Raw genomic sequence first — 20,961 nt, forward strand, 5'->3', positions numbered from 1 at the left:
TATTTAGGCAAAGCGAGCAGGCCAGCAGTGGAAGACCTGAGGGGTCGATGATGATGATGATGATGATGATGATCCAAATGGACAACCAGCTCAAATGGAACGTCCATGTGGACTATCTGACGCTTGCTCTTTGGTGAGCAAGGGAGTCATGTCAACCTTCTATGACGCAGTGCTAGGTAGCATTATTAGATATGGCATGTCAGCTTGGTTTGGGACACTCTCTGTCCAGCTCAAATCTAGAATAGCTAAAATGGGAAAAAACAGCTTAAAGACAACATTAAATTAAAATGTCATTCCATTTACCTTCAACACACCTGATAGCTGATTGAATTAGAGGTTGGTTCTGCTAGGCTGAATAGTGCATTAGGTCTACTTGTTTTAAGCTTAAACAGTAATCTACACTATATACTGTATGTACCAAGACACTGTTGAGGTGAGAAACAGCTAATGCAGTAACATGCAAGCTTCAGCTTCAGCACTAGTAGTACTAGCTATAGCTACAGCCTATACTACTTAATAATCACATTGATTGGAAATTGTGTGGGACCATGGGGGGTGAACTTACCATGCTTGCTGCCTGTCTCAAATCAAGTTGTTGGGAGCTGCTGCACTGCAACAAGCTAGGTTATTAGCTTAACGAGGTCACAGTGACATGGTGGTAGGGCAGTCAGGGCACTTGACATGATTAACATCTCTGCATCAGGTGAGAACGTGAAACTAAAACTGACTGATGGCAGCCCAGCACATTAAAATTATATTTTTTTAATAATAATTATGATAATGGAATTATCATTACTCGTCTTGAAGGGGGCTCCTTGGGGGCCCATTAACCCAGTCCCATTTAGACCTGTGGACGATTCTGCAAAAGTCTTCTAAATCCTGACAGTTTTCTGAAACACCTCATGTTTCTATGTCAGTGGTTCTCAAACTATTTCATGTCAAGGACCCCCAGAATTATCTGTATTTGGCTGTGGACCCCCATCTCAAAAGATGTTGTTCCAGGGACCCCCCAGAAGCAAATATTTGAGTTAAAATGTTCACTGTGAAAGAATATATATTCAAAGATTTGCACACATTTTGACAAATTAAAAAAAAATGCAGATCTACAAGCTCATAGTGCGCACTATGAGCTTGTAGATCTAAAAGGCGACACCGATGCGGCGTCAGGTCAAAATGGGTTAAGGGCCAATTGGCCACGTAAGCCCTGATTGGCCATATTGGCCTTAATGTCCCCCCAGGGCCCCCCAAATAGGGGCAAAACGTCACTTAGGCTAGTGGTGCAATAATGTGTTCTTTCATATAAATGGGTATTGTAGCCTACTGTAAATATGACAGTTGCATGGATGCAAAGTAGTGGTTGATGTCTGGACAGGCATGCTGTTGGTGTTGTGCATAGTGAGATGTTTGCAAACGGTGTGGTTTGGTAGGAGAAGGCGGAATAAAGGATGGGGTGTTGCGCTGGCTATTAGTGTAGCAGGATGCAAAATGTAAAAATTCATGAGAGAGACCAATAAATAAGAAGAATGCAACATCACAATTAATGGTAGGCCTACATAAATAGCAATTCCTCGCAGTTCATCGTTTTACAAAGCAGCTTCTACGCTTGGTGCGAGTGGAGTAGATAGAGGAGACAGATGGGAGGTCGACGCCGTGCGTACCACCGTTTCCAGCTGTTTCCTCTCTAGGTACACTGCCAACGCAGACAAATTGTACGCTGGAACAATGAACTAACAGACACTGAAGGAACAGATGGGTAGCTATAGTAGCTACTGTACACACATGGGAGTAATCACAAGGACGAGGTGCAGCTGGAGTGGCCAGGGACCAGAATGGTGTTGATTTTGTTGACTAAAACTAAGACGAAAAATGCTCGTCGACTACCTTTTTTTCACAGACGAAAATGTAATTACATGAAAACTAAGCTATTTTGTCAACAAATCTAAGACTAAGTGGACAAGAGATCCAGTATAAGTCATTTTACACTTGTTTGCATGTTGAAAATAGCCGATCTACAAGCTCACAACGCGTCGCAGGCTCGCAGCACGACACGTGAGCTTGTAGATCGGCTAGCTTGTAGATTGGCTATTTCGGGCAACTGTAAAATATATCATTTCGACGGCAGCAAGGCCCGCCAAATTAGTCGACTAAATCAACTGTAGATTTAGTCCACTCAAATATTATGACATTTAGTGGACTCAAACTAGACTAACACTAAAACATTCCGGGTGACTAAAATGTGCACAAAAAATAAGTGCAAACTATTCAAGAGACTATGACTAAAACTAAAATAGAAATGTGCTGCCAAAAACCAGACCACCAGAATCAGGAGCAGCTATAGGATCAGGTAACACGATGGCCTAGGGGGTGTTTTGCTATTCTTGCCACTTTTCCTCAGCAAACAACAAAGTTGAAAAGATGGAGATACAGTATTGAGACTTCTGCCCGACAGCAATAATATGATATTTGTAAACCACAACTATAGTTGGCGGAGGCATGTGTGGCAATTCTTGTTATTCCCTTTTTTTACATTTTTGTACATATTTTTTGTGGCTTTTTGCCTTTATTGATAGATTACAGTAGGATCTGGACTCGAACCCGCAACACGCTGTCAGGCTGGATTACCAGCCTATACAGTAGGTGCCTGGACCGCTCGGCCGGCCCATGCAGGCCAATTCTGGTTATTCCTGGGTGGGATTTTAACGGCACAGGGAATGATCATCTGGACGTGAATCACATGAAACCTCATGGTGTTTGAAGCAGCTGGTACAGAAGTTCACTCTTTAAACCTGCCATATGGAGAGCAGTAAATACTAAAATACTAATAAAACAGAGCGTGTACCTCACTGATTCTCAAACTGTTTCATCTGTGGGGTGCTCAGATCATACCACGTGTTTATTGCAAATGTTAAACACAAGTGTCTGTGGTAAAATGGTAAATGGTGCATTTATATAGCGCCTTTATCCAAGGCGCTTCGCATAGATTGTGCATCAATTCACCCATTCACATACACACATTCATATACACGGATGGCGGCAGAAACCATGCAAGGCACTATAGCCATCACATCAGGAGCAATTTGGTTGTTCAGTGTCTTGCTCAAGGACACATCGACACCAACTCATGGGGGAGCTCATAGGTTCGAACAGGCAACCTTGCGGTTCCCATCGGCCACCCCTCTGTGCACTCCATGAAGGAGTAGCCGGACTGTGCGGAAAAGGTGGAGATGAATCCGATTTCACCTTGGGTGTCTTTCGTGCCGTCACCAAATCTATGAGGGAGTTAGGGCCGATTCATACTATCTTACCGCTGTCTCGGTGCTGTAGTGCCGAAATGATTTTGGCTCGTCAGACATTTTCAGTAGCACCGAAGAGCCGACTTTAGGACGGTACCCCCCCCCCCCCCCCCAGCCTGGTTAATAAACCAGACCGAATCAACCTACCCCCCCCCCCCCCCCCCCCGAACCTCAAATGACGTCAAATTGTAGGCTCTACAGCGCCGAGCCGACTTTTATTCAGCTCTAAAATAGGAGTATGAATCGGCCCTTACGGATTCAAACAAGTGGAATCCACGGTAAGGAGAGGTCTTATATTGAAGACCTCAAAAAGCAGATTGCTCCAGGGCGTGCGTTGGGCCTGGGATCAATGGATTCCCACCACAGGTTTACTAACTTTCTGGACAGAACCGAGCTCCTAGGGGAGATGTTTTAGAAGTCTTCACCGAGAGTTGACTTGTAAGTAACGACTCTCCGAGCAGCAGGAGAGCAGCGCTGTCGAGGTTGAGTTGGCATGCTGATTTCTCTCTCTCTCTCTCTCTCTCTCTCTCTCTCTCTCTCTCTCTCTCTCTCTCTCTCTCTCTCCTTTTCCATTTATTGCTGTTTGTACCTTGCTTGGTTTTTGTTCCATAATACTGTTTGGTCTCTCCGTTTGTGCGGCGAAAGTGTGGAATAAAATGAAGTAAAAAGCCTTAAAAGAAAAGTCTACGCATATAATAATTAAACTGAGCCAATCCACTAAACTAATTAAAACCATAATGACCTCACAGCCCGAGGATGGGGGCCGTTTAGGCGTGGGTGGTAACCCTGTCACCATGCGTTTATTGTCAATGAATTTAACTTTTTCACTGGAGAGAAAGAATTGTTCAAACCTTAAAAAAAAAAACGAAACCAACTGAATCCTATTTTATGCTCTGCTCTGCAAGCTAAGTCTGCAAATGTTTATGTTTTAACTTTAATTGCTAAAGTTTATAGCAATATATTATATATATATTTAGTATTAAATTTAGTTGCTGTGTGAAAGAGGTCTTATTCGTGAGTTCCAACTTGAAATCTATACCTTCCTGAACGGCAGCGAACATCAATCACGGACAAAACGCAGCATATATATACCTATTATACCCTTCCATTGTCCACAAAAAAGAAAACAACAGTATAGATATTGGATTTTCAAACTGGCCATTTATTTATTAAAAAAAAAGCAGCAGAAATTAAATGTGAAAAGTTTCGGAGGTGGAGCTGCTGTCAATGTTCAAGTCAGTCTCTCGTAGATATACAGTACAAGAAGTCAAGAGTTCATGAATAATGTTGATGAGTCTCCCGTCTCGCCGGTGTTTCGACGAGGCTCTTCTGTTACCATTTTTTTGAGGGACAGGTTTTGACAGGTGTCGGATAAAGAGCCGGGAAGCACAGAGAGGTTGAATAATATCCCCCTCACACGGAGCCCCTCAAAGCTCCCAAACTAATTCAACATTTTCCAACGTTTTCGTCTGGCTTTATAGCCAGGCTATTTGAACCTGTGTGTTCATGGAGAGCTATATAGCATCTCTCCAGCATTCTCTTTCAGATAGAACCTCTTACAGAGGGTCATGCAGACTGCTACACTTACAGGTTGAAAATGTTGCCTTTGGAATCTATGTATTTGGAGCTATAACAGAGTATGCTGACATTTGAAAATGTCATGTAGAGTTTGTCCTTATTTATTAAAAAACATTTCTCTCTCTCTCTCTCACTCTCTCTCTCTCTCTCTCTCTCTCTCTCTCTCTCTCCCCCCCCCCCCCCAGACTGTAATGAACAATCTGAATCCAGTGTGGCAGACATTCAGGGTGTCTCTCAACTCTCTCTGCAGTGGACACCATGAACGCAAGATACAGGTAGCACGCACGCACACACGCACGCACGGTGGTGAGCATCAAATAATATGATTGGCTGGTTCTGGCTGGAAGCGCTTTGGACAAAAGTGCTATATAAATGCACCAGTGGTGTAGTGTGTGTGTGTGTGTGTGTGTGTGGGGGGGGGGGGGCGCCATCCCCCCAGTTCTCTCACGTCTAAAATATATATATTTTTGGCAAAAAGATGTATTTTTTTAATGGATATGGTTAAGCATTGTAAACCCCGTTTCTAAATCGTCCATGCACGATGCGCACGTGCACGCAAATGCACGCGCGTGTGCATGTGTTTTACGGGGGGCGTCCCCCCACTTTGACAAGTACCACTACAACACTGAAATGCACCATTTACCATTCATGACTTTCAAGTGTGCCCTGAACCGGAACAGGTTGAGAACTAAGCTAACATTACAATAAAAGTGCTTGTCTGTGAACAGGGCTGGATTAGCAGCACCCCCCACCCCCCGAGGGGCCCTGCAGGCACTGAACCCCCCCCCCCCCCCCCCCTTCCCCAGCACATTGTAATGTCTGCCCGGTCATTTAGAAACAGAGTTTTAACCCATTTAGGACCTTACGTTGACATTTAAAAATAATAATAATCTGAAATACCTAATGTTTCTAATATCAGTGGTGCTCAATATTCCATGTCAAGGAACCCCAAAAATGATGGCCTGCACCGCCGATCCCCATCTGAAAATATGTTGTTCCAGTGACCCCCCCCCCCCCCGGAAGCAAAGATCTGAGTTGAAAACGTCCGCTCTGAAAGAATATACAGTATATTCAGAGATGTGCGCCACATTTTCACGATCAAAAATAATAAATAGCAGACCTACAAGCTCGTAGCGTGGCACTCGGTGCCGTGCTATGGGCTTGTAGATCTGCTATTTTTCAATAGCTAAAGAATAACATAATGCTCGAAACACCAAAAGCGGTTCCCGTACAGAATGGCTTAATCATGAGACTGACCGCCATGAAATAAGAGCCATTGATTTAACTGTAGATATCGCCTCAGGGCCAGCTATAAAGTAACAACATACTGATCAAATAAAACGTCAGCTCGCGTTAGGAATCCATGACTTGTGATTCCTCTGTTCGAAAATCATCAGGGGAATTAAGGCGTGTAGAAACAGCTGTTTTGCAGCTCTCTCGACTTCAATTGTTGCTCCGTCGGTCGGTCTACCAAATTGTTTTGGCGTTTGCGTAGCTACATGCGTGCGCCTATCTACATGCTATTTTTCTCCTCTCTCTCTCTCTCTCTCTCTCTCTCTCTCTCTCTCTCTCTCTCTCTCTCTCTCTCTCTCTCTCCCCAAACCCCACGAGGACATGTTTCAGTGATGAATGGAAGCAATAAGGCATTAAACTGCTACTGCTACCAGGCGCTGTTTCCTAGCGAACGACGTATTGTAACTTTAACTGTATAGCCTCTGTAAGTCATTATAATGCGCGGCTGCTAAATGTTTTACCCAAACCGACAGCTCCGTCAGCTCGCTCTCGTGTGGGAGGAGACGTTAAAATGTCTTTGAAGTTTACGTTTCTACCGCACACGGTATAGATCGCTCTTCTCTCCGTATTTCAAGTTTAGATGTGGGGTTTTTTTAGCAGCCTACTTCGTCACACAAGAGTGAGTCGAGAAAATAGCCGATCTACAAGCTCACATGCTTGTAGATCGGCTATTTTCTTGGGAGTGTTTCCATAGGAATGTATAATGTAATACAATTAGCCTATGTCATGGTATTCTCTCTTTAACCCTCTAAGACCCAGCGTTGCTTTTTAGCAACAATTTTATTTTAATTAATTACTAAATTATTATTATTTTTTTCTGTTATTTTTTCACCTAAACGTCATCAGTGATGTTCATTGCAATGCCATTTCAATGCCATTGGTCATGATATTTGCATATAAATAGTCAACGAGTACTGCAGCTAGCCGATGCCAATTATGTATTGAGGACAGTCAGAGAAACAAGCATAGCATAATAATTTTAATCCCTTTTTAAATGCCTGAAGAAGGAAAATTTGCCATCCGAAACGGCGGCGATTGTTTTGTTATTGTTCTCTTTGTCCTCAATAAAATAATTGCTGTCGGCGGTATACGATGTATATACAGTCACTGTAAATCTCTGGAACATGTGACGCGTTTAAAACCTAAACACTAGTGTGTAATAGTTAAATGCAAAATGTTTATTTATGGATATAAAATACAGTAGAGCACGGGTTACCGCAAACACCTCAGGAAAACACCTAGGGCTGTATTTTGCGTGTCTTAAGGACCAGGTCTTATTCCCTAACTTGAGTAAACTAAAGACCTGGAGGCGTGGTCAATGCTCTTTGGCCAATCAGAATAGCCAAATGGCATTGATCACGCCTCCAGGTCTTTAGTTTACTCAAGTTAGGTAATAAGACCTGGTACTTAAGACACGCAAAATACAGCCCCTAGTGTTCTAAGTAATACACATATATGACTACTAAACATATGTGTTTAAAAAGTGTTACTGGCGATTAACACACCCTGAACGCCCAGGGTTATTTAATCCATTAAATCAGAGCGCCCAGCGATTTATAGCAGCGGAGCACATTTAGCGACGGACCGGATGCTATCCCGGATGTAGCGGAAGTAGCTGGATGTAGCCAAAACACTCCTGATGCGATCGACAACAACGGGAGGTATGACTAATTCTAACGCGACTAGCAACGGGACCGCGATGGGCCGTCTAACACATAATCTTCGCTTAGAATTGGACGTTATATGATTTAGATCGAGAGTTATTCACGTTTTAAGATTCTCGGTCTCATCGGCTGAAATGGGGGGGAGAATTTTCGATGACGTTTACCACCGGTAAATAACATTGAATGTTGTCCGACAGGCCCTCCCAGCCTGTGGAGCGATGCGATGGGTTCTGATACATCTCTGTCCTTTTGATCAATCTCCATCCTGAGTGCTGGACGTTACTAATTGACTGAACGGAGAACTCCGTCCTATAGCCTTGCCTTGCTCTGGGTGTTTTGTTCTTCCGTTTCTAATCTAAACAACGTGACATGTTTAAAAGGTGTTTAGAACCTAAACACTTGGATTTAGTGACCCTTTCATTTCTTTAGTGTTTGTACTGTTACTGTTGCCGTTAACTTTTTTATTTGATTACGTTTGAGTGTTTGGGACCGCAGGAAGAGAGTAGCCTTCACTGTGGAGAGGACTAATTAGGCTCTGTAATGAAAACAGTGGTGGAAAAAGTAGCCTACTCAGTTTTTTTACTTTTACTTTTTAAAACGTAATATTGCAATGTAGAACTACTCCGTTACAAGTGCAAGTACGGAATTGAAAATGTACTTGAGTAAAAGTACAAAAGTATCGGCATCAAAATGTACTTCAAGAACTAAAAGTAAAAGTACTCATATTGCAGAATGTCCCAACAATTCTATCGAAAATAGCAGATCTACAAGCTCTCAATGCGTCGCATTGCGACACATTGTGAGCTTGTAGATCGGCTATTTTCAAATGGCCAAAATGTATAGGGTTGAAGTGGTTAATGTATGTTCTCTAATCAAATTGTAAATCGCCAAAGTAACTAGTAACTAAAGTTTTCAAATAATTGTAGTGGAGTAAAAATACAAATCTTGGCTCTGGGATGTAGTGGAGTATAGAAGTACACGTACTGGATATTGGAAATACTCAAGTAAAGTACAAATACCTCAAAATTGTACTTACAGTACTTAAGTAAAAGTACATTACATATACAGTAAATATGACATTTGATTGATTGATTGATTGATTGATTGATTAATTGATTGATTGATTGAAGTATTTATTAACAGTTTGCAGAATGGGTACATTTCACATGAAAGCACAACTCAATACAAAGACTGTTACTGTGGACGACACACGTGGAAAGTAACTAAGTGCATTTACTTATAAGCACTGTATTTAAGTACAATTGTGAGGTATTTGTTCTTTGCTGGAGTATTTTAAATTTCCAATATTTCTACTCCAATATTATTACTACTTTTATGCACGCACGCACGCACGCTATACTTGCAACATGTTTTGCAACTAACTGAACTCTGCCTGCGAGCCTGCAGGCCTTCATGTAGTGTTATAGATGCTACGTAAGTCATTTGACATTTACAGAAAGACCTTTCTTTCTTCCTCTCCATAGTCCATGAACACTCGCACGTACAAACGCACGCACGCAACGTGTCTGCAAATCCGCTCTGAGTTAATTGGACAGCTGCTGACTTGACTCCAGTAACCGTAATGAGCAAACTGCCAAGGTGTGTGTGTGTGTGTGTGTGTGTGCGAGCGTGTGCACAAGATTCAAGATTCAATAATTTATTTGCCATGTCAACAAGTTGATAGGAATTTGTCTTGGTTCATACTCAACAGCATACAGACAACCATAGATACATAAACAAGAAGGACAATACAATACAGAAACCAGCAGCATAGGAAATTACATGCACACGTGCGTGCATGCGCGCGTGTGCACACGTGCGTGCGTGCGTGCACACGTGCGTGCGTGCGTGCACACGTGCGTGCGTGCGTGCCTTGTGACGAGCTCTCCTGACCTCTCTGTAACAGCACATTACACACTCAAACGGCCTCGCGCATTTTTGAGTGGTGCAACCACTCCTACAACCAGCAATGTCCGTGTACACCTATATATCAGTGGTCAATGGTCATGAGCACGAGTATGTGACTTATTAATACCAGTAGGGGGCGCCAGAAACAGAGAGAAAGGGTAGTGCTGCCTGCTAATATGAGAGAGAGAGAGAGAGAGAGAGAGAGAGAGAGAGAGAGAGAGAGAGAGAGAGAGAGAGAGAGAGAGAGAGAGGTGGGGGGGGGGGGGAAATTGCACCATTCAGTTCACATGGACAAACTGTGGAAAAATTAAAAGGTCTATATGGGTGTCAAGAGCCAAATGCAACTTGATCAGTTGTTCCAGCGCAGACGCACGCACATTGTATTTTTCTTCTCTTCTCTCTCTCTCTCTCTCTCTCTCTCTCTCTCTCTCTCTCTCTCTCTCTCTCTCTCTCTGAGACTCAGAGCTGGTCCTTCACGTTGAACGTTGCCAGTTTAACCGATTAAAACTGAAACAAGCCCAAATTGATTAAATCAATTAATTACCAGCTGCATTATTGCAACAGCTCTCCGCTGTTATGCTCAAAGTAGTGACCCTAAAGAATTCTGAGGCAACATGGCTGGAGACGAGGCAGCCAATCAGAACTGCTCGACTAGCCATGCCGTGCAGACGATGGGATGTTATGGGTTGTTGCCAGTGGTGGCAACTGTCGTGACAGAAATAAGCTAAGCAGCCTCCAAAAACCAAACCGGGCAAGCAACTGTGAATGAATCCACGTTAGGCTGGAATTATGCAGGCTTGGCAACAGAACAGGCTCACCAGAAAATGATCTCCAGTGTGTACTACCCGGTCGGAACTCTGGCAAGCTCATATTGACCAGCTTGCAGCTGGTAAAAATCTGACCCGTCTGAAGTGAGTCTGAAGTGACCAGGCCTTTTTGCTCAGCAGCACCACGCCTATGGAACAGCCTCCCCATGGACCTGCAGTGCCGCAGACTGTGGAATGCTTTAAAGCAGGCCTGAAAACCTTCCTGTTTCGGAAGGCCTTTTTGTGTTGGAACTGTCACTTTGCACTGTTTTTCTTTTTTGTTAACCCCTTCTATGATAGGTTATATGTTTTTAACCATGTAGCACTCTGGGATTCCTTGTGAATGAAAAGTGCAATGTAAATATTATTATTATTATTATTATTATTATTATTATTATTATTTATTATTATTATTATTTGTACTGTACTGTACTATACTGTACTGTACTGCACTGTGTCAGTGTGTTAGGCTGTGCAACAGTGACACTTGGTGGTGAACAAACGCTATAACGCTATTTTCGTGCTTGGACAGACAGACCCAGGGACTGACCCTGCGGGGACACACATAGCTGTCTATTGTTGTGGTTGCACCACTCACAAAGCAGCTGTGTCATTTTGTACTTGGCTTTTGAAAATGTGTGCAAATAGTTGACAGGAAAAGGTTTGAGGCACCGGCGCCAACATGGCAACATATATGTTTTTTTTCAGAAAACCACGTTATAGGATTGCAAAGACATTTATGACCAGACTGAGAGACTGCCATCGCACAAATTCCAGCTTTTCACCAGAGGAGAAAAACTTTTTTTTTCTTTCAAAAATGAGCACAGGTAGACTCTTCACATACTAGAGCATGTCTGAAATAATTGTCAGAGCTGAAATTGACATGCAAATATGAAATTAATGCTTAAACATGTATAGCTAGGTGTAATGTTAGAGACCACAGAAGTGAACCTCAACCTTTCAAGCCTGTTCCCTGCTTTCATATGACGTGAAAAAGAAATCAAGAAAATCCAATGGCAGTCCCTCGACACATTTGTAGAATCTACCTCAGGTCTTAATGGGTTATGGTTATTATGGTTATGGTTATATGCATTGCATGCATTAGTTTCTGTTGTCATTTTCCTACTGTAAACTAAGCCCAAACCACACCAAAGGGTCGGGTAGGGACGAGACGTTTTTCAAGGTTTGACCTTAATGGAGCATTCAGTGATTTGGGTGATTTGGGAAAAAAAACCCTGGTCCGCCCCGGTAACAAGATGTGCACATGCACGCACTACAGTGATGGGACACGCGACAGGCCAACAGCACACACACACACACACCAAGGCCCGCCCCCGCTCGATCATGATTGGCAGAAGGCCCCTCTCTATCCTGATTGGATGAAGGCTGGGCCACCGAAACCTATGTTTGTTTTTTTTACCGCCAGGGGTTAACTGGGGACAGGGAGGAACTCCTTATATGGTCAGCACACTATAGTAGGGAGGATTATCAACAAAACAAAAAAAGAAGTGACATTTGAACTAAGTGAAATCGCTGAATATTAAAAAATAAATTCCCCCGAGGGGGTCCCTACTGTTGTGGTTTGGGTTTAAAGGCAACATGTCATTGGTCCGACCTTCCGTTTGTCAGACCATTACTAACACTATCCCAAAGCCTAACCTAACCCCAAACTCATAGAAAGTCACAGGCAATTTTTAACCCGCTGCACGGATGAATCTTAACCGGCCATGCAGGTCTAACAAACTGGATGTCTGACTCATGGGCAATCCCCACCAGCAGTTACTAGTAATATATTACTGTAATACTAGTATTACTTTTCCCAGTAACGGGTGGTGTAAGGCATTACACTCTGCCAAAACAGTAATATTATACCTATTTACTTTGTAAAAAAAACAATGCGTCGTGTTTGCAGTTAGAGTTTTATTAGGGTTTTGTTTTTTTTGTTGGACTAATGACAGTCGGACCAAGTCTGGAGTTGTTGTCCCTGTGACCCGACTCCGGATAAGCGGTTGAAAATACTGTGCTGTTGTATGTGTTCTCCGTTTCTGCTATAACTTCTGCAACATATATACAAATTGCATTTCTATACAAGTAGTGTTCCTTTTCAATTAAAACATTTTTAAACCTTTTTTCCATTGACCACCATTATGACATGGACCAATAGTTACATAATATCATTTTTTATGTGTGAGAGAGAGAGAGTTGGTGCCAAATACAGGAGTGTGGAAGCAGTGCAGTTTTACTTTTAATGGTAGCACACACAGTCCCGAAAGGCCGAAGATGTAGCCGTCAGGGCGGATTCTGAAAACAACACGAGAACGATTCACACCAGAGAGTCTTCACGCTTTTAGAACTTTAGAGAGATATTTCTTTTGGCCGACTGCATGCCGGCTGATTGAGTCCCGAGAGATTCAATTCAACCACGAGCAACGTGGTTTTTGCAACGCATTTCTGATCAGACAAACAAGTTGCTCGCACAAGCCATCAAAATGTCACCCTCGAACCGTGCACGCACACGCACATGCACGCACACACACACACACACACACACACACACACACACACACACACACACACACACACACACACACACGAGAACAGCGAGTGCTAGGACGCGAAGGCGAGGACAGTTTGATTATTATATTGAAATTTGGCTATAGAGAGACAAGAGAGACAACAGATCACAGCTGCAAGATTCAAGGAACAGGTGTCACAAATCATGGCATGAGGACAGTTACCATACAACCATACAAGTATTGAAAATAAAAGTCTCCCTCTCTCTCTCTCTCTCTCTCTCTCTCTCTCTCTCTCTCAGTGTACAGTCTGGGACTGGGACTCCAATGGGAAACATGACTACATCGGTGAGTTCGAGGCGACCTTCAAAGAGATGAAAGGAGCAATGGATGGAAGACAGGTATGAGGTTTTCCTGTTTGTCTCCATGTGTGCGTACAGTACGTGCGTCGGTGCGTGCACGCACGCATGCATGCACATGTTGAGCGTACCGTTATGTGTGTGTGTGTGTGTGTGTGTGTGTGTGTGTGTGTGTGTTTGTAATCTGTGCTGGGCAATCATCTGTGCCGTGCTGAAACTTGAAGCCATATACAACTGCTATTTTTTTATCCATTAAAGCTGCTATAAATGCCATTAAATGGGAGTCCGTAGACTAATGCATGTCAAACTGGCAGGGTCAAATGAAAATGGCTGAAAATCACTGCTGGAGCCGTAAAAATCTTCTCTTATGGGGGTCCCTGACATATCTTTTCAAATAGGGGGGTCCGCAGAATAATTAGTGTCATTTTAAGGGTCCTCGACATGAAAAAGTTTGGGAACCCCTGCATTACGCAAGGATGATGGCCATGGTTACTAATAGCAAACTTCCCCCACACACACACACACACACACACACACACACACACACACACACACACACACACCAAATAAATGATGTAACATAAAACCCACATAAAACATTAATCCTGCCCATCCAACACATTCCCCATAGCAAATATAACAGCACAATAACACAGCAATAAAACAACAATAGTAGTATGTAGGGGCACTATTACTCCCCAGGGACCCCGATTTCGGCATTCTCAGGGCACTCCCTAGAGGGTGGGCGTGGCCTAACCCTTTTTTCCGATGACGTCATTATATTGATTTTGCTGATTGGAGTTTCCGGTATCTGAGGATCTCATCAGATTGCATGAGGACGGCAGTTTGCCAGTTTGGCAGTTAGTGTCATCATGATTGTAGTTCTGCTTTTGTGTGAGGCAATCAATGACCATATGGTTCAAACTGTGATGGAGTCATGTTTATCTAGTATATACATTTATTCATTAACCAGTGAAAGTAATTTTGGCCTCCTTTGTGGCAATTGGTTGTGCACAGACTGTGTGTCTGTGTGTGAGTATTGATTTTGCATGATAGGATCCAAACGAGCTGATCGTATTGATTTCACCTCTGGTGGTTGACTCTCTGACAAATATTGTCATGTATTCTACCTTTTGCCAAGAACTCTGGAGTCACTGAACTAAAAGACTTACAGCTTAGATTATTTCCAGTTTGGTTATAAAAAGTCAGGGAGGAACTGATTATGCAACTGTCAGCCTGCTTAACCCCTTGGCAAACCAACTCTAAGTCCCCATCTTACTAGGCCAGCTTTTTATTGATTTTACGTTTCCTTTCAGCAGTATGCATTGCAGATAGACACCGTTCTGCAGAGACTCAATGACATAACGGTAAATGGTGGTTTTGTCCATCTTGTCAGAGACTTCCTCTATGACCGTCCTCAACAGGTCCGTGTTAATGATACTCTGTCCGACATCATTCTGCTTATCATCGGTGCTTCACAGGGGACTATCTTATACCCCTTACTTTTCTCATTATATACAAATGTATTCACTTATACCAGGGTTTTTCAACTGATTTTGACCCACAGACCACCATTCTTCTGACTAAGAGCAACCTGGGGACCACCACTATTGTGTCAGGTGGGCTGACCACCCGTCCTGCATCTCTTGGGACAGTCGCGAAATAGCACATTTCACTCAGTTCAAGTCATCCCCCAAATCAAAAGATATGGGAAACTAATTTTCGCATCCTCTGTGTGTGTGTGTGTGTGTGTGTGTGTGTGTGTGTGTGTGTGTGTGTGTGTGTGTGTGTGCAGGGGTATGCGTTTGTATGCATGCAGGCCTGCCTCATCCTTTCTACCAGTGATCCTTATCTTTATGACTCAGTCGGCATGGTGATATTGATTCTATGGGTGTGTGGGACCAGGCATACCATGTGTGGGCATATTGCACCCCCCTTCTTCTGAGCAGGCTATGGGATAGCGGTATTGATTCTATCTGGGGTGTGTGGTCCTGGGATCAATAGTTCGTATATGGACCCTGTCAGGGACATGCTTTTGCTGGGGGCTGTGTGAGTGTGTGTGTGTGCGTGTGCGTGTGCGTGCGTGCTGGTGTGTATGGTGAATTTTGCATGGTCCAGGGTGTCTTAATGTCTTGTTTAATGTATGACTTGTATTATTTTGGTATGTGATGTGATGTTTTGTGACATTTGCATGGTTCATGGTGTCTTAATGTTTTGTTTGAATGTATGACTTGTATTATTTCTGGTATGTGGTGATGTATTTTTGGTATGTGGGTATGTGGTTGGGGAATTTTTACATGGTTCATGATGTCTTAATGTTTTATTTTATTGTATGACATGGGTTATTTTTGGTATGTGGTGTGGTGTTTTGTGACATTTGCATGTTTCAGGTTGTCTTAATGTTTTATTTTAATGTATGACTTGGGTTATTTTTGGTATGTGATGTGGTGTTTTGTGAGTTATGCATGGTTCATGGTGTCTTAAGGTTTTGTTTAATGTATGACTGGGGTTATTTTGGTATGTGATGTGGTGTTTTGTGAGTTATGCATGGTTCAGGGTGTCTTAAGGTTTTGTTTTAATGCATGAGTTGTATTATTTTGGTATGTGATGTGGTGTTTTGTGCACGGTTCAGGTTGGGTTAAGGTTTTGGTTTAATGTATGACATGGGTTATTTTTGGTGTGGGGTGTGGTGTTTTGTGACATTTGCATGGTTCAGGTTGTCTTAATGTTTTGGTTTAATGTATGACATGGGTTATTTTTGGTAGCTGGTGGGGTATTTTGTGACATTTGCATGGTTCATGATGTCTTAATGTTTTGGTTTAATGTGTGACTTGGATTATTTTGGAACGTGGTGGTGTATTTTGTGACATTTGCATGGTTCATGGTGTCTTAATGTTTTGTTTTAACGTATGACTTGGGTTATTCTTGGTATGTGTTGTGGTGTTTTGTGACATTTGCATGGTTCAGGGTGTCTTAATGTTTTGTTTTAATGCATGACATGGGTTATTTTTGGTACGTGATGTGGTGTTTTGTGAGTTATGCATGGTTCAGGGTGTCTTAAGGTTTTGTTTTAATGCATGAGTTGTATTATTTTGGTAAGTGGTGGTGTATTTTGTGACATTTGCACGGTTCAGGTTGGGTTAAGGTTTTGGTTTAATGTATGACATGGGTTATTTTTGGTATGGGGTGTGGTGTTTTGTGACATTTGCATGGTTCAGGTTGTCTTAATGTTTTGGTTTAATGTATGACATGGGTTATTTTTGGTAGCTGGTGGGGTATTTTGTGACATTTGCATGGTTCATGATGTCTTAATGTTTTGGTTTAATGTGTGACTTGGATTATTTTGGAACGTGGTGGTGTATTTTGTGACATTTGCATGGTTCATGGTGTCTTAATGTTTTGTTTTAACGTATGACTTGGGTTATTCTTGGTATGTGTTGTGGTGTTTTGTGACATTTGCATGGTTCAGGGTGTCTTAATGTTTTGTTTTAATGCATGACATGGGTTATTTTTGGTACGTGATGTGGTGTTTTGTGAGTTATGCATGGTTCAGGGTGTCTTAAGGTTTTGTTTTAATGCATGAGTTGTATTATTTTGGTAAGTGGTGGTGTATTTTGTGACATTTGCACGGTTCAGGTTGGGTTAAGGTTTTGGTTTAATGTATGACATGGGTTATTTTTGGTATGGGGTGTGGTGTTTTGTGACATTTGCATGGTTCAGGTTGTCTTAATGTTTTGGTTTAATGTATGACATGGGTTATTTTTGGTATGTGATGTGGTGTTTTGGGACATTTGCATGGTTCATGATGTCTTAATGTTTTGGTTTAATGTATGACTTGGGTTATTTTTGGTATGTGATGTGGTGTTTTGTGACATTTGCATGGTTCAGGTTGTCTTAATGTTTTATTTTATTGTATGACATGGGTTATTTTTTTGGTATGTGGTGTGGTGTTTTATGACATTTGCATGGTTCAGGTTGTCTTAAGGTTTTGTTTTAATGTATGACTGGGGTTATTTGGGTACGTGATGGTGTATTTTGTGACATTTGCATGGTTCAGGTTGTCTTAAGGTTTTGATTTAATGTATGACAGGGGTTATTTTGGTATGTGATGTGATGTTTTGCGACATTTGCATGGTTCATGGTGTCTTAATGTTTTGTTTTAACGTATGACTTGGGTTATTCTTGGTATGTGTTGTGGTGTTTTGTGACATTTGCATGGTTCAGGGTGTCTTAATGTTTTGTTTTATTGCATGACATGGGTTATTTTTGGTACGTGATGTGGTGTTTTGTGACATTTGCATGGTTCATGGTGTCTTAAGGTTTTGTTTTAATGTATGACTTGGGGTATTTTTGGTAAGTGGTGGTGTATTTTGTGACATTTGCACGGTTCATGATGTCTTAATGTTTTGTTTTAATGCATGACATGGGTTATTTTTGGTACGTGGTGATGTATTTTTGGTATGTGGGTATGTGGTTGGGGAATTTTTACATGGTTCATGATGTCTTATTGATTTGTTTAAGGTATGAGTTGTATTATTTTGGTAAGTGATTGTATGTTTTGTGGCATTTGCATGGTTCAGGTTGGCTTAATGGTTTATTTTAATGTATGACTTGGATTATTTTTGGTACATGGGGGTGTATTTTATGGTGTTTGCATGGTGCATGGTTCAGGCATCCCCCGGGCATGTCTGTGGCCGTTTGAGCTGTGAGGTTGGGGTTAATACTGAGTAATGTACGGTTAGTTCATGCTGGTAGGGTACATGTTTAAAGTAATCATGTATATCATATTGGCGTAACTAAATTTGAAATGAGTTGAGTGGACTATGTATTTTTAGATGAACACACTATGTTGTTCACCTACAATTATACGGATCGATGACTAGAGTAGATTGACGGCATTTTACAATAGCTACTATTAGGTATTATTGACATTTAAAGTTAGATAGACTATAGTCTATACTACATGGTGGTATAGGCATCCATGGATTTCCAGGGAATTCAACCCGAATCTGTAGACGGGGTCTGTACACAAAACACAATGTTTTGTGTTGACAATAACTACGAGGCAATAACAGCCATCATACTAGTAAATATTATGTATACTAGTTAAATTATCTAAACTCTGTGATTTGGCATAGACATTTTTCACGACACATAGGAAGAGTCTAAACTACATGCATAATAATAAAATATGGTTGAATGTTTCAAATACTGGATAGTTAGAATGGGTCATGCATGTTTTTAATACAAGCACCTTAACATCACCATGTCTGATGGTGCAGTGTGTAAATGTAACCGGTTATCTACATTGTGTATACTAAAGCATGTAATACTGATGTACCGATGTTTTTCCAAGAGTTCAGATCGTATAGTTTAGAAAATTGTGTAAGTCTATACTATACGAGGTCTTTAGATCATGGTCAGCACCAAATAGCATACCAAAAGTCTGTATCTTATGTTTATCAGGTTTTATTTTGATCAGAAAATAGACAATTATGCAGATGAACATACACTGTAGCACAACATCGAGCAAAATGTACAAGACAATGAATTCAGCAGGACATCAAATATACTCAGTCATCAACTATTTCTAATGTATATATATATATATATATATATATATATATATATATACAATGATGCAATCAGGTCAATCATAGTGGTAATAGTTATGTCCTTGATTATTATTATTTTTTGGATCATATCACGGTAAATCCTTCCAGTAATGCAAATAAGATGTACATAGCCTATGGATTCTTGACATTGGCAGTGGTCCTACCTCAATACCGCTAGTTCTCAATACCTTAATAACCCTCGGTATAAAATCATCAGTCCACAACTTGTTCATTAAATCTTTAAAATGATTGTAGAAGTAATATCGGGGCGTAATATTCAAACATGTGTGCTCGGTTTGACTAGAATGGTCTATGCGGCAGCCGTTGCAATCATCCTTCATCTGTTCGGTTATAGCGTTTGCGAGTAGTTGACCAACATGTATTTTCAGAATATCTGTAAGATTTGTGGGGTTTGTCCCAGCAAACTCATCCAAAGTCAGTGGCCAATTCAGGGGGTATGGCGGCGAAAGCAATGGTGTGTCGGAGGCTGGAGGGTCATGGGGAGCAGTTGAATTTGGGGGTGATAGGTCTACCCTCTCAAAATACTCTGTGTCCCCCGCACCATAGCCCCAAAATGCCCTCTCAAAATGTTCATCGTTCTTCGGATCATAGTCGCAAAATGCCCGGGCATCATCATATTCATCGCTGTCCGTATCTGCAGTACTGATGTTATGCCACCACGGGGGGTGTATACATGGTCCATTGCGGGTCCATCCACCATGAGAGGTCCCTTCATTCGAGTTTGATTCTCCCAATGAAGAAGTAGAATCCTCCATGGTGCGTGAATGGCGCAATATACTGGCAATAATGAGTTAGCATTTTACCTATAGTGTAGGAGGGGGTGGGCTGGTAGCTGCAATTGTTGGTCCATCGGTTTCTAGATCAGAGTGGGGCGTGGGTGCATCGTTTTCTAGGGCGCTGTACGAATTATGATTTACAGGAGGGTTATCCATTGAGAATAATGTAGCGCCAGCTGGCTTTGGGAAATCGATAGACCTGCTCATTGGTATAGTGGGATCACCTCTCTCTTGACCCACTGTCACATAGGCACAAATGCGGAGCAATGAAGTTGAGATGGACATGTCTAGACCGCTACACTCACATCTCATCAAACCAACCTCGGAAAGTGAAGTGACCATCACAGAGTCAAAACAACCACAAGAATGGCACAGAATCAGTCAAAGATGGAGCCAACAACTAGAGAAACTTGCAAACGTTCACGAGGTTGATGACGTTGTCAAATGTGGTAATTTTATCATTGGGCTAGATGGTGAATTCCGCATAGCAAAGGGGGTCTACTTGGGGTTAAGAGAGGATGGCACTGAAGTCGCCGTGAAGAGAATGCTGAAGGGGAAGAAATACTTTTCATGCAGGCCAGAGCTTGATCATCCTTCCATTGCACAATATGTGGACTTTATAGAGGATGAAAACTTTGCCTACCTTGTTCTTGAATTATGTGAATACACACTGGAAGAATACGTTAAGTTAAGAGATGAGTTTCCTGGAGGCCGTCTTTGTGAAATGGTGATCGCAAAACAGTTTCTCAATAGTTTAAACACACTTCATCGACAGAATCCTCCAATTCTCCATTGTAATATCAAACCCCAGAATGTGATGTTTGGTAAGCTATAGATGAAAAAAAAATAAGACAGGCAAACTATTGTATTATTGTCATTTAAAAAAATATATATATTTTTTTATTTATTTATACAATTTACCCTACAGATGTTACAAGGAAAGTGAAATTGTCCGATTATGGAATACGTAGACAGGTGGACCACCGACAAACAATATATGCAACGAGTAGTGCAGGAAGAAAATGTTGGAAGGCGAAGGAGACCATTGATGAAGACTATGGCGGTGCGGTTGTACCATATACAAGAAGTGCCGACATACAGGTTTGACTTCAGTGCCATCCTCTCTTAACCCCAA

General features: G+C 41.8%; 1 protein-coding gene across 1 annotated transcript in view; it reads left to right on the plus strand.

Moving 5' to 3' along the window:
* cpne4a (copine IVa) overlaps window positions 1-20,961 on the plus strand; it is a gene marked incomplete at its 3' end in the record, with an annotated part of 235,482 nt that overhangs the window by 133,590 nt on the left and 80,931 nt on the right. Inside the window, 2 exon segments of the mRNA XM_083761970.1 lie at window positions 5,057-5,146; window positions 13,358-13,456. Of these exon segments, the coding sequence (XP_083618096.1) occupies window positions 5,057-5,146; window positions 13,358-13,456 (189 nt within the window).

The sequence above is a fragment of the Protomyctophum parallelum genome (assembly GCF_964188405.1).
Source record: "Protomyctophum parallelum genome assembly, chromosome: 3".
Taxonomy (NCBI): domain Eukaryota; kingdom Metazoa; phylum Chordata; class Actinopteri; order Myctophiformes; family Myctophidae; genus Protomyctophum; species Protomyctophum parallelum.